Below are 14,677 nucleotides of genomic sequence, written 5' to 3'. Positions count from 1 at the left end.
CTACTATATGAAGTGACTATAAGTTAATATGGGACATGCCCTACCCTCTGTTCACATCCATCCAAACCATCTACACATTGAAGCAACAATGACCTTTCTAAAATACCAACCTGACTGTTTCTCCCAGCCCTGCAAGTGCCCTGTTCCTCCACTTGCTTAAAACCCTTCAGTGGCTCCCTGTTGCCAACACACTTAAGTCCAAACTCCTTGGCATGGCTTAGAGAGCCCACGTGATCTGGAACCAGCCTACCAAGCTGGGCTCATCTCCTGCCATTCATCCCCCCACACACACACACACCACCTACCAACATACCTGTGCTCTGGCCACACAAAATTTCCCCCATTCTCTGAAAAAGCCATGTTCTCTTTCATATCCAGACCCTCACAATGCTGTGCCCTCTGCCAGAAGTAATCTCTCCCTATCCCCACCCCACCCATCTCCCTGCCTCCATCTGGCCAACCCCTAGTCATAAGTCTCAACTCAGATATCACTTTCTCCAGGAAGCCTTCCCTTGCCTCTTAAGTCTGGGTTAGGGGCTCTACTTCCACCTTCCATAAACACTTTGCACTTCCTCTGTCACAACGTGTTTCGCACTCTGTTGTAATTGCTTGGTTACTTGTCTTTCTCCTCCATTAAACTGTAAGTTCCATAAGGATAGACACCATTATTGTGCACTAGTATATCCACTAGGGTCTGCCACCATGCCTGGCACAGGGTAAGTGCTCAATAAATTTGTGTTGAATGAATGAATGTGTATTTTCTTTAATCTCTTCAACTTTAGTGGTCCATATTATGGTATTCTGTCTTTGTCTTCTTTTCAGTCTGTGATGCTTCTCTTACACAGCCAGCGGCGTTACATCTTTGAGTATGACCAGTCGGATTGTCTGCTCTCAGTCACCATGCCTAGTATGGTGCGCCACAGCTTACAAACCATGCTTTCGGTGGGCTATTACCGGAACATCTACACCCCACCAGACAGTAGCACTTCTTTTATCCAAGACTATAGTCGAGATGGCCGACTGCTACAGACCCTGCATCTGGGGACAGGCCGTAGAGTTTTATATAAGTACACCAAGCAAGCAAGGCTATCTGAGATTCTCTATGATACCACCCAGGTCACATTAACATACGAAGAGTCTTCTGGAGTGATTAAGACAATACACCTGATGCATGATGGATTCATCTGTACAATCAGATACAGGCAAACAGGTGTGTTGTGAAAGAGTGGTGATGTGTACAGCAACATCAGTATTTTCTTATGAAATTTTCGCTGACCACAGTCTGAGATAGAAGCATTAAGCTATACACATTCAATCCAACAAATTTTCACTTTAGTTATCAAATTATCTTCCACTGAAAATTTAAAACATGTATTCAGCATAAAAGCTTATTCCTTAAAAACATACAGTGCATTTCTCTTTCTTTGTCTCAGCTCTCAAGAAAGTTGAGATCTAAGTACCTACTCTAACTGTATACCCGTTTCTACGCACCACCAAATCTTCCCAAAGATGAAGCTGCCAGATATGAGTCTCACTGAAACTGGCTTAAGCCCTGTGTAATCTCCGTAATCCTCAGTTGATGACAAAATAGCTTCAAAAGTCAGAACTTTTGAATATATTCCATCCTTTGGGTTTATAAAATTCCCATATCTGGTTACTTTAATGTTAGACTTTGTCAAAACCTGACCCTCTGACTTTGTACCAAAGGTTAAATGAAACGAAAGCATTTTTGTCAATGATTATAGCAAGAAAGCATATTCATAATATCAGTTTCATCACCCCAGGCTACTGGATGGGTTATTATTATTTCCATAGTTTCTATAATTAAATTATTCTATAACTATACAGCATTTTTACCTTTTCCATATTTGGTGACTACCACTGTGAGAATATATGGGATGGTATACCCAGGCATTACATAGCATCATAGGTCAATCTCTTATAGTTTATTTTGAATGTAAAAGCATAAAATAAGACTAGACGTTTCTGATCGTTCTACATTGATCACCTAGCTTTTTTCTCATTATTTTTATTTTGGTTTCTGCAGGACCTCTTATTGGACGCCAGATTTTCAGATTCAGTGAAGAAGGTCTTGTGAATGCACGGTTTGACTACAGCTACAACAACTTCCGCGTCACCAGCATGCAAGCTGTGATCAATGAGACCCCTTTGCCCATAGATCTATACCGATATGTTGATGTCTCTGGTAGAACAGAGCAGTTTGGAAAATTCAGTGTAATTAATTACGATTTAAATCAGGTCATAACTACTACAGTGATGAAGCACACCAAGATCTTCAGTGCCAATGGACAAGTCATTGAAGTCCAGTATGAAATCCTAAAGGCAATTGCCTACTGGATGACTATTCAATATGATAATATGGGCCGTATGGTAATATGTGATATAAGAGTAGGAGTAGATGCCAATATAACAAGGTATTTCTATGAATACGATGCTGATGGGCAACTTCAAACTGTTTCTGTAAATGACAAAACCCAGTGGCGTTATAGTTATGATCTGAACGGAAACATCAACCTCTTAAGCCATGGGAATAGTGCGCGTCTTACTCCTCTCCGATATGACCTCCGAGACCGCATCACTAGACTAGGAGAAATTCAGTATAAAATGGATGAAGATGGCTTTCTGAGGCAGAGGGGAAATGACGTATTTGAATATAATTCTAATGGTCTGCTGCAGAAAGCCTACAATAAAGCTTCCGGCTGGTCTGTGCAGTATTACTATGATGGGCTTGGGCGCCGTGTCGCCAGTAAGTCCAGCCTAGGGCAGCACCTTCAATTCTTTTATGCAGACCTTGCCAACCCCATAAGAGTTACTCATCTGTACAACCACACGAGCTCAGAGATTACATCTCTGTATTATGATCTCCAAGGTCACCTTATTGCCATGGAGTTAAGCAGTGGTGAAGAATATTACGTAGCCTGTGATAATACAGGTACCCCACTAGCTGTGTTCAGCAGTCGAGGTCTGGTCATAAAAGAGATATTGTACACACCTTATGGCGATATTTATCATGACACTTACCCTGACTTTCAGGTCATCATTGGTTTTCATGGAGGACTGTATGACTTTCTAACTAAATTAGTGCACCTGGGGCAAAGGGATTATGATGTTGTTGCTGGTAGATGGACAACGCCTAATCATCACATATGGAAACAGTTGAACCTCCTTCCTAAACCATTCAACCTCTACTCCTTCGAAAATAACTACCCAGTTGGCAAAATTCAAGATGTTGCAAAGTATACCACAGGTATTTAAACGGTGTAAAACTTTAGGCTAAACCTGAGATAACTCAGTGCTGTTTATTTTATCACATAATCTCAAAGTCTCTGCATATATGCTTCCTCTTCCTGCCGGTTAGCCCGCAAGTTATTGTGCATTCACTCTCTTCCTTAGTTTTCTAGAGTGAGCACAACGTGCAAATTAGCATAAAACATGATGCTTTTGCATCCCAGTACATTTATTTCTTTCCTTTTAAGCTGCTTTTGTTTCTTTCACTCTCAAAAGTTTATACGAATAATTTCATAAAAGAAAGAAATCAGGATTATGTTGCATCATATACATCTAATATCACAGTCCACGTGGCCTTAGTACCACTACCACATTAAGACTTTCAATGCTGTAAACTGAGCCTATCTCTGGCATTATCCACGAATCGAAAGATTTCCCTGTAGAGGGAGGATCATGTGTTTAGAGTGGGTCATATAAGGGGGACTTTTATCCCTAACTTGCCATTGCTTAAACGTATTGAAGGCAGGAGGGCATCTTTTAATTTTTCAACAAAGGTTGTAAAGTATGGGTTTTTTATACTTTTTTCTTTTAAATTTTGTGTCTCACAGACATTGGAAGTTGGTTGGAGCTATTTGGTTTCCAGTTACACAATGTACTACCTGGATTTCCCAAACCGGAATTAGAAAATTTGGAATTAACTTATGAGCTTCTACAGCTTCAGACAAAAACTCAAGAGTGGGATCCTGGAAAGGTTAGTAAAAGTTTTCCATCTCTATTTAGCTGAAAAAACAGAAGCGTATCCAATGAAATGTTATTTACATATACTTGCTTACTTGTTTTTGAGTCTTTTTGAATATTCACTAAAATGTGCATGATTAATGAGGAAATAGAAAAAAAGCTTCCATTAGAAAAAGGTCAGGGAATTGGCGCTTTTGGAAAAGAAAAGAATAACAGGTTACTTGATGATTGCTGCGATACATAAACAAAGGAAAAGAGGAGCTGAACTTTAGAATTCTGAAATGGGATACGAAGGGCAATTATGGATTCTATATAAAGAAAATTGTGTATTAAAAGACATAAAATCATCAGATTTCCAACTGTAAAATTATTTAGGGGATGATGCCTTAAAAGCATGAGGATAACAGAATAAAATTATTCTGATAAAACTTATACAAGCACAATGAAGAAAAAATAATAAATAATTACACGGATAAAGTCTCTGGAAAAAAATAGGAATACCGAAGCACTCAGAATTGAACAGATGATCTCATCAGGAGTATGATGTACAAATAAAAACAAAAAAGAACATCTTTCAATTGAAAGAAATAGGAATATCTGTATTTGCAAAAAAAAAAAAAAAGATGGCTTAAACAAAACAAATTTGGGTGGGAGGGCTTGAAATTTAATTCTAAAAAATTATAAGGCAAAGGAAATTCTAAATAGATACTAGAGGCTCATCCCTTTTTGTAAATATATGCAATATGTAAATGCTTTTTGTAATTAAAAGCCTTTCTAAGGAAGGTTTAGCAAAATGTTGAAAATTGCTGAAACTTTGTAATGGATGCTTGGAGGTTCATTAGGCTTTTCTCTCTATTTCTTAGTATGTTTGAAAATTGCCAAAATAAAAAGGGTTTTGTGTTTTTTTAACTCCACATAAAAAGATCTGTGAACTCCTTGCTGATTTGCTGTCATTATGTATAAGGTCATAAGCTCTTAAAAGTAAGAGCTATCCCTTATGCATTTCTTCATACCTCACTGTGCCCAATGTATTACTCCACATCCAGTAATAACATCTAGTCGGTGTCATTTAAGTTGGAGAAAATAAAATGTCTGTGTTTCAGGGGAGCTGGACCCACTGAAAGTGCCCCTTCTAGCTCTGAAATTCTATGATAACAAGTTTGAACATATTTCCTTCTGCTTAACTCAACCATGCTAGAATGCTGGGTAATCAGTCACCTGTTAGTGTTTTCTTTTCCAAATCTCTGATGAAGAGATTCCAAATTTGGCTTGTTTTTAAATCACTTAAAGAGAGAAGGAAGCTACCTTGCAATCCATTCCCTTCCCCAGTGACCAAGCTTATGACAGGTGTCTAACCCTGTGCTGCGTTTGCACTGTGCCTTTCTTCTTTCCTAGACTATCCTGGGTATTCAGTGTGAGCTCCAGAAACAGCTCAGAAATTTCATTTCCTTGGATCAACTTCCTATGACTCCCCGAAACAATGACGGACATTGCCTTGAAGGAGGGAAGCAACCAAGGTTTGCTGCTGTCCCTTCTGTTTTTGGAAAAGGTATAAAATTTGCCATCAAGGATGGCATAGTAACAGCTGATATTATAGGAGTAGCCAATGAAGATAGCAGGCGGCTTGCTGCCATTCTCAATAATGCTCATTACCTGGAAAACCTACATTTTACCATAGAGGGGAGGGACACTCACTACTTCATTAAACTTGGGTCTCTGGAGGAGGACCTGGTGCTCATCGGTAACACTGGGGGGAGGCGGATTCTGGAGAATGGTGTCAATGTCACTGTGTCCCAGATGACTTCTGTGTTGAATGGAAGGACTAGACGGTTTGCAGATATTCAGCTCCAGCACGGGGCCCTGTGCTTCAACATCCGATATGGGACAACTGTCGAAGAGGAAAAGAATCATGTGTTGGAGATTGCCAGACAGCGCGCTGTGGCCCAGGCCTGGACTAAGGAACAAAGAAGGCTGCAAGAAGGGGAAGAGGGGATTCGGGCATGGACAGAGGGGGAAAAGCAGCAGCTTTTGAGCACTGGAAGGGTACAAGGTTATGATGGGTATTTTGTTTTGTCTGTTGAGCAGTATCTAGAACTTTCTGACAGTGCCAACAATATTCACTTTATGAGACAGAGCGAAATAGGCAGGAGGTAACAAAAAAAATCTCTGCCTTTGCATCACCAAAGACTGCCTGTTTTTAAAACATAAAATGGTTTATTGTATTGATTTTCTAGATCAGAACTCTGTATATGTAAATATGGAGGAAAAACATATCCAACTGCCTTTCAATGTGACGGAAGATGGTATTTTAATATTGTTTGTTTAAACTCTTTAAGAAATGACAGAGATTTTTAGTTCTTGTGTGGCAGTATTCAAAATAACACAAGTAGAACTCAAACAGCTAAAAAAAAGTTTTCAGAAAGCACTGCTTCAAATTTGCCGAGCCATGCTTATGTTCAAATATACAGAAAGAACCCAAGGTCCTCTACTGTGACATGAAATTTCACATTTAACTGTTGGCAGACCTTGTGGCTATTTGAAAAGGTGGTGCAATAGTATCTGAACCTTGCATTTCAAAAGACTGCCAGCCCTTTCACATTTTCCAGATCGATTATAGGGAACTTAAAAAGAAGTGTAAAATGTCCTTGGCCACCATCTCCTAGAGTCAGGACCCATTGGCCCTTCCTCCCTGATTATTCCTCCTTGCTTGTTAAAGTAAATACCATGTCGTTGTGCTGTGTTTTGGCGTGTGGTGGCTGGGTTCTGTCTGCCATGCTTCCCTGTGTGTGTGGTAACCAGACTGAATAGCCACTATTTGCTAGTGTGTACATGATACCAAGGCAGCTGGCCAATGTGACCTCTCTCACACAACCTGTTTTGACTCCATTTTTTACCAAATTGCCCAGCTGTATTGGCATCTTTCAAGCATAGCTTTTATTAACCTGGGTAGGAATTTCTCATTTATATATAGGATGTGTTTTGGTCATAGTTTCACACTAGTGATTCAGTATTTATACACTAATCCGATAGTTTTCTGCACATGAAAGGTAATTTACTAAAAAGTATGATTCTGGTGTAAAAAAAAAAAAAAAGAGGCTTTAGCAGGCATATGTGCCTGGGATCCCGATAAATGCATTAACTACTACTGCAGAAATTCATAACAGCCAAAACCTTTAAAAAAATAGATCTAGTACTAAAATGAAAGGAAAGTACCAAAGGGAAGACCAAACCAAACATCACAGTAGTTGCTGCTACATTGTTTCAGCCCACTTAGATTTATCTTTCAAATGTACTATTCTGTATTGAACATCTCCCAGCCATATTCAGGAAATTGAATTAAGCGAACCCTTTCCAACCTAAAACATTTCAACTAATCATAGAGAGGCAGGCTAGTTTTTACTAACATAATTTATATGGTTAGTTATTTTAGTTTTCTGTCTTTACCCATTTCTTTTTCTTTAATCACCTCTCCTGCCTAGGAAAATAACTATTTTTCCAAGACAGGTTATTTGTTCTGCGATCATTTAAAATTTGGAGAAAGGTCAGGATTAGTGTTATTATCAACTGCAGTTTCTCAATCTCTATGAATCCTGCCATAAAAGAAGCCCCTTGGTGAGCTGGAAGATTTGTGCTCAGTGACAAAGAGAAAGTTTGTAAAATGCTGTGTAATTGTAAGTTACCACAAATGAAAATACATGACAGCACGATATGGCCTGTAGAAAATTCCCCTAAGCCAGCTTCTGCGCTCTCATCACCGAGTCTGAACATTCACTATGTCTGCAGGAAAATTTATGGAGGAATGTTGGTTTGGATTCTTTCCAGCTACTGCCTAAATGCAGTGTGGGGTCATTATCTTGCTTTGTGAGGACAGTTTCTTTGAGAATATGCAAAGTCAGAATCCAGGCTCACGTTAAGGCTTTTAAAGAGTCTGCTTCCTACTGTACAAAGGAGAGCAAGGGAAAGGAAAGGACCCTGGTAAACAGTAGGGGAGGGTGTATTCAACCATTTCTTTTTCAAAACCTTCAGGTTAGATTATTACGTTCTTATACATGTATTCAGAGAGAGAAGAGAAGGAATTCATGATGAACTCATCTCTCTTTGTAATTGGAAGCGCGCCAGCTCAAAGTATTGCTAATCCAGACTAAAATCATATTACTGGGTTTTTCCTGAATCAGGCCTGTGTTAATGACACAGTATTTATTCAGGATGGAATTCTAAAATTACTAGCAAACTTGTTGAAAATTGAATACCTCCGCACTAACCTAAAAATGGACCTTAAGTTCCTAGAACCTCTGGTGTTCTTTAAATCAATGGAAAATTAATCTGGGAACTGTATATAGACAGTGCACTCATAAATGGGATGATGTATTTTATCACTAATTTAAGATGTCAATATTAGAGTCTATTTTGCTTTTTTTAAGTGATTATACTTTTTTGCAATTCACCAATGACATATCATTTTCAAACGGCTTTAAATATCCATTAGAAACAAATTTTTGAAGCTTTACTTAATAGTAATCACCTTGAACTGTGCATTTCTAGTTTGTAATACATATTTAGTTAGTTTGTGCCTTTAGTTTCTTAAAGTTATATTTGTATTATATTCAGGAAATGCACTTTTTATCACTTACAGCTGTGGTTTTAATACTGCCTTGAACTATTATTGTCTCTTTACAACTCCTAAAGTTTGGGGAGGAAAGAATAAAAAGCCAAAAGGTTAACACTAATGAGTAGTAAATCTAAGAGAAACATTTTGGCATTTCTTAATAAGAACATGTAGATATTGAGTACATCACTTCCTATTTAGCTAAATAGAAAAAATGCCTTCATTGACTTGTAGCTCTGAAGTTTAAATTAACGAAAGAACAATTCATTTGCAAATCCTGATAAAAGGTAAAAGCATTTTTAAGAGAAATAGATGAATTTCCCAAACCCAGAAGACAGGTGGCTGACCCTACGCAGCCATACACCATTCAAGTAAGTTAGAGCACAGTATTTAGACTCTCCTAGGAAGAATATTCTGGGCTGGAGGCAGGGAATATTCCATGGTTGTTTCTTTTTTCTAGTTAAGCACATTTTATTTGTGCTATTTTGTTTTGTTTTGTTTTTACTCTTGCACTACAGTCTAGAGATCCAAATGAGCTGAAAAGTTTAAAGCTTAACAGACTATAAATAAGTTTAGTTTTACTTGTCATTGTAATCATTACTGATTAGAAGCATGACTCCTGAAGGAAAGGGAAATAAAGCTCAATTAATACTAACTTTCAAGAAAATATTTGCCATATAAATAAGTATATGTTTTATTTTTAACCCAACAAAATAATGTATAAAATAAGCGTGTCCTTTACTGTCAATTTATCTAGAAGATCTATAATATGTAGACTACATATATAATATAATGTATACAACATAGCCAAATGTATAAAGACTTAACAATGTATAATTTGGAATTCACGTGCTACCTACATAGAGAGGTATAAAATTAAGTTATAATTTTCATAAGACTTTCCTATCACTTTTGACACAGTTTTCATCATGTTATTTCTACTCTTTTTCTTTTTCTTTTTTTTTCCTTCCTTTTTTAAAAATATATTTTTAACCAGGGCAGGCCCCACCCTAATATCACTTAAGAGGGTCAGGGCAAAGTTTTTGCATTTATTAAAATATGTTCGTGTAAGGGCAATTGTAATGGAGTTCAGTAGTAATGGAAGCAAAAGTACAGTAATCAAGTAATGAAAGAAAATTTTGGAGAGATTGGAATGTATTATAGCTCATGGAAAAACATAAAGCTACAGATTGGATGCAGCATTCTTGTTTTCTTGGAGGAACTCACATACACATAGCTGACCTGAGTTACTTCAGATCTCAGACTGCTCTTCCACAGCCTTCTGTAAGGTTCTTTATTCTGCAAAGAAAACAAAACAAAAAAAGCAAAAAACAAAAACAAACAAAAAAGCAAAGCAAAACAAAACAAAAAAGAATTCAACCACAAAATAGTGACTATTTCAGTGTGTCCTTCATGTGAAAGCTATTAAGGACCAAATATACTACTGTGTATAAGAAGAAATTACTTCCTAAACCGTAACTGAAAATACTTAGAGTTAAATTTGCTGTGGATTTTGTCTTGGCAGTTGTCATCTTACATTATTTGTCAAAGGAAATGTGTTTGGCAGTTAAAAATCTTTCCTTAGATTTAGTGGTGGACTTTAACCTCTTAAATAAATGTTAGTATATCAGATTGTGTCCTTGAAAAATATTTTACTTGTATGAATCATGACAATGTCTAAATCTTTACTATTCTTCTGGCAAATGTATCAGTAAGAGAGAAGGTAAAAAAGAGAAGTGTAGCCTTTACGTCAGAAAAATATTCTTTTTAGCTGCTTACTTTCTCATGAAAAGTGAAGATGTTTACAGTGTATGCCAAGATTTTCAGTTTCTATATAACAACAGTTAGAGGTTCTAATCATACTGAAAATTGTGTTATAATGGCCTGAGCCATGTTGCTAGGAAACAATAGGTTCCAGTTTTGTATTCCTGCTCTCACTCCTGTGCTGAAAAGTGACTGGATACTGTACAGGTTCATGTTCTCTGGCTGCAGTTAAATGGTCTTTTGCATTTTGCTCTGGCTTTCAGGCCAGAAGCATGCATTTTTCTACAAGAGCATCACAACAACGTGCTGTAAATATTTAAAGTTAAACATTCTGTGTCGATATTTGAAAGAAAAGTACTTTGAATATTTCATTTTTAAAAAATAAAATTGCAAATGAACACCGTGTCCCATTTTATTCATGCGCCAAACTGCATTCTCAAGTCAGGCTGGTCACCTGAAATAGGAAAAGTGGCTCCCTAACAGAGAACGATAAAACCACATCATCTTGAAAATGTAGGTACACAAATCAAAAAGGCACTAATCCTAGGTAGACACCTCTTCATTTTTATATTTCATACAAATAGGATCTCTGACACAAATGACTGTTTAATAAACAAAGAAGAGTAGCTGCTGCAAATGCAAATGCCTCTAGGCTATGACTTCTTTAAAGATTTTGCACTCCTTTTGGTGCCTTTCTCAGTACTAGAAAGAAAATAAAACATTGCAAAAAAGAGGTGAGGGAGACCTAGGAGACCAGGGTGGCCAAATGCACTAGCAAAAATTGGATGTGGGATGGGGGGACAATCGCGAAAGACTAAGAAAATAAAAAACAGTTCTTCCAAGGTCCTATATCCTAGGCAATTATAATCACCACCTGGCACTATTTTTCACAAGAAGACATTTACAAGTGACACTGGGGAAGCTGTCCAATAGATCTTCATATATTCAACTTCATCCTGGTGGTGCACATATAATCCAAACAACCTGTTACTAAAACCTGCTTGGAATCCTGGAATTTACACCATTTCAAAATACCCTCCTGCTTTTTTATTCACTGATGATATATATACAGATACAGTGGAAAGATTCACGGAGCAGAAGAGAACCTTGATTGTCTCAGCAAAAAACAAGGGGGGGGGATTAGTATCACCTAGAGATTTTTTTTTTTCAAAATAGGCATCTTTAGAGTATAGAAAGGGAGGGCAGGAGCTCCTCCATTCAGAGAATTATTAAAAGAAATAAGAGATTTCTCACTATTCCTTCTCTATTCACCCTTGCTTTTAGAGACCTTTGAATATAAATGCTATTTAAACATTTAGTAATATTACTACCTTAAAGTTTTATAATTCTAGTACCTCAATAATCCTGTGAGGTTAGTAAAACTTAATTATTCCTACTTGGCAAAAGCAATAACATTAGCAGACTCTCTTACCTGAGGTCACGTGGATAATCAGTGACAAAGCTGAGAAGAAAATTCAGGTCTCATGCTTTCCTGCTTTCACTCTCTCTATCCAATACTGATGGTGGTGTTGCCTTTTGTCGTCTTGTAAGAAAACAGTTCAATTTATCTGTGTGTGTGCAATCAAGATGGATGGATGGATAGGTAGATAGGTAGATAGAGTCCATATATGTTATGTTAATGGGCTCTATCCACACTGTTGGTGGGATTGATTATATTTTTCTATACAAAATCATAATTTAAGAGCCAAATGACCTCATGATAAGAATTCAGACTTCTACTACAAGTTTAGCCAATGATCCCAAATTTTGCAAGTATCCAAGAAACTGGGTAATTTCACCCCTAGCTGCAAACCGCAAAATAATGGTTTCATACTTACTGCAAGGGCAAACAGAGCTGACAAAGTTGAATTCATAGCACACTAATGGGAAGACCAGGCATCCTGTAACCTTGAAATGTTCAAGGGCAAATCGGGGTTTCATTAATTATTAAACTTTGGGTTCTGGACTTAATAAAGTGAATCAAATAAAACACAAGCCGATGTCAACTTAACAGATTTTAAAGCTGTTTCTCACATTTTTAATTCTCTATCCATGCTACCCCAAAGAATATCTTCAATTCGGCCCTTTATTTATACCAGAGAACTTAATCAGAGGCATTCTCTGTACACTTATTCTACCTATGCTCTACCATAAAAGTTCCCTGCCTGTAACAGCCAAATAGACAATTACCTAAACTTGTCTCCCTACTGACCCTACCTCTTAAGAACAAATTTTAGAGGAAATGAACGAGTATTTGATAAGCTGTCATGTTCCTTGCGGGCTTGCTGACACACTTTTTTTTTTTTTTCTGAAGGGAGGTGTACGCTTGGAAATATATGTGCATTTTTCTATCTTGACTCAGCATCTTACAGGTATACAGTAGCATGGCAGTATTTTAGATATGGCAAGGATATGACCTTTCTGTAAAGGCACAAGCTATTACATGCTGGGAAATAGCAAGGATGCTCATGGAAAAGAAAAAAATGGAAAAAAATTTGATGAATAAAAGTCCAGCCAAAAAAGACAGGCGGTAGGCTCATCACCTCACAAGTTTGACAGTAGCAAAATTGGAATAGCACCTACCTCTTCCAAGAAATCAGTCCAATAAGATAAGTAAGATGGCTTTCATCAATGCTTTATTTAGTTTATTAATAGCATCTGTCTGAATATTTTTAATGAAATATTTTAAGACAAATTAGGTAAATAAAGCTTTCAAACACTTTATTAAGACATGAAAGATCATTAATAATTCAAAAAAGCTTTTTTCAAAAAAGGCTCTCACACAGGAACATGCAAACATAATTCATATATTTAGGATTATTCCAGAATGAACAAATTAGAGAGTAAAAATTAATTACGTCTATGAAAATTTAAACTCAAGCTACAAATAATTAAAAATTATTTAAACGTATGCATTTTATTTTGAAAGCAGGCTTTCTAAATTCCTTTACAAGTTAAAGTGATGCTCTTACTTCAAGAAATGGTGAACCACCCACGACACATTACTGTGGCCATACTTCACCTTTGCACTCCTGTAGCATCCATGTTAAACACTCAAATCAGATCATGCCAGCACACTGAAAGTAGCTCTGTCTCTCAGCGGTTCACTAATTATTAACCTAGCTCACCGACATTCATGTACAACCCAGAATTTCAATTTATTAGTTACAATAAAGCTTAGCCTCTTCCTATGGACCATGGAACAGAGTATTTGTGTTGATTCATTCTGCCTCTAAAGACAAATCTACCTACACATTGTGAACCTCACTTATCATGTACTTATCAACTTCTTTTATGTCTTCTTGTCTCATTGTTATTGTCTCTTATTTTCCTGTCCAACAAGACAGTGAGGGATTGAAGGCTGAGACCAGGTGTTTTTACTTCTCTACCTCCAGTGCCCTATTATTTCTGTTGAGTGAATGAATTCTGTGAGCCCTGAAGCAACTTGACATATAATCAATCACAAAAGTCATGAAAATATAAATGTGAGAAGAAAATATTGCATAAAATTCTGACTCTAGCCTAGGTTTCAATCACTTGGGATTGTTAAAATTAATGTAACCATAAGCTTTCCAATGGTCTTGTAGGGTTACCTAATAGGGAGGCTGTTTGCAAACCAGTTACTCGTGAGCCACAGCTGCTGAAGTTTCCCTTCAAATGAGGTTTTACGTGTAGTAAAAACAACTGGGGCAGAGGTAAATGTAAAGTAGGAAAATATACTTCATCAGATTTATAATATAATTGCAAGTCCCGTAGCATTAAATACAATAAACATTGGAGCATACTTTAAATTATGGGATTTTAAACTCTGGATTGGTCTGTGGATTTTACTACCCAACATCAGAACACTAGGGAAGAAGGTTGCTTTCAGAATTAAATGGAAATTTTTCACTCTTTGTTTAGTACTTCTTTTAGCACACAGTGTACAGCTTCATAAATCCCCACAGAACCTATGACACCACTAGTGGAGAACTGCACATGACAAAGACAAGGGACACCAACCAACTTCCCACCATACAATCAAGTAAGACATTTTAAAATCAGTAACTATCAAATAATATTTCACTAAAAATGGTGCTTTTGACAAAAACTGAGGATTGTTTTTATTTATATTTGGCAAGAATTGACATTATTCTTTTATGAAGTGTTCATGATGCTTCAAATTGTTTCCCATTTGTAAATATAATAACCGAAAATAACTTGTAGAATTATTTTTTTCCCCAGTCCTCATTTCAAAGATCCTCGTTATCCACAAAGTCCATTTCAGCTTTAACATCAGGCTAGATGCTTCCATTACAAGACCATGATGGTTTTAGAAAC

The 14,677-nt window shown here is 36.9% G+C and overlaps 1 protein-coding gene across 3 annotated transcripts in view; it reads left to right on the top strand.

Moving 5' to 3' along the window:
• Window positions 1-6,141, top strand: part of TENM1 (teneurin transmembrane protein 1) — a 559,047-nt gene extending 552,906 nt beyond the window's left edge. For all 3 annotated transcript variants that reach the window (XM_063082943.1, XM_063082944.1, XM_063082942.1), the window contains 4 exons: window positions 823-1,210; window positions 2,048-3,268; window positions 3,858-4,000; window positions 5,383-6,141. In XM_063082943.1, the coding sequence (XP_062939013.1) occupies window positions 823-1,210; window positions 2,048-3,268; window positions 3,858-4,000; window positions 5,383-6,141 (2,511 nt within the window). The remainder of the gene's footprint in view (window positions 1-822; window positions 1,211-2,047; window positions 3,269-3,857; window positions 4,001-5,382) is intronic.
• Window positions 6,142-14,677: the final 8,536 nt, after the last annotated feature.

Source organism: Cynocephalus volans, chromosome X (assembly GCF_027409185.1).
Source record: "Cynocephalus volans isolate mCynVol1 chromosome X, mCynVol1.pri, whole genome shotgun sequence".
NCBI lineage: Eukaryota > Metazoa > Chordata > Mammalia > Dermoptera > Cynocephalidae > Cynocephalus > Cynocephalus volans.
This window is presented reverse-complemented; position numbering and strand designations above follow the sequence as displayed.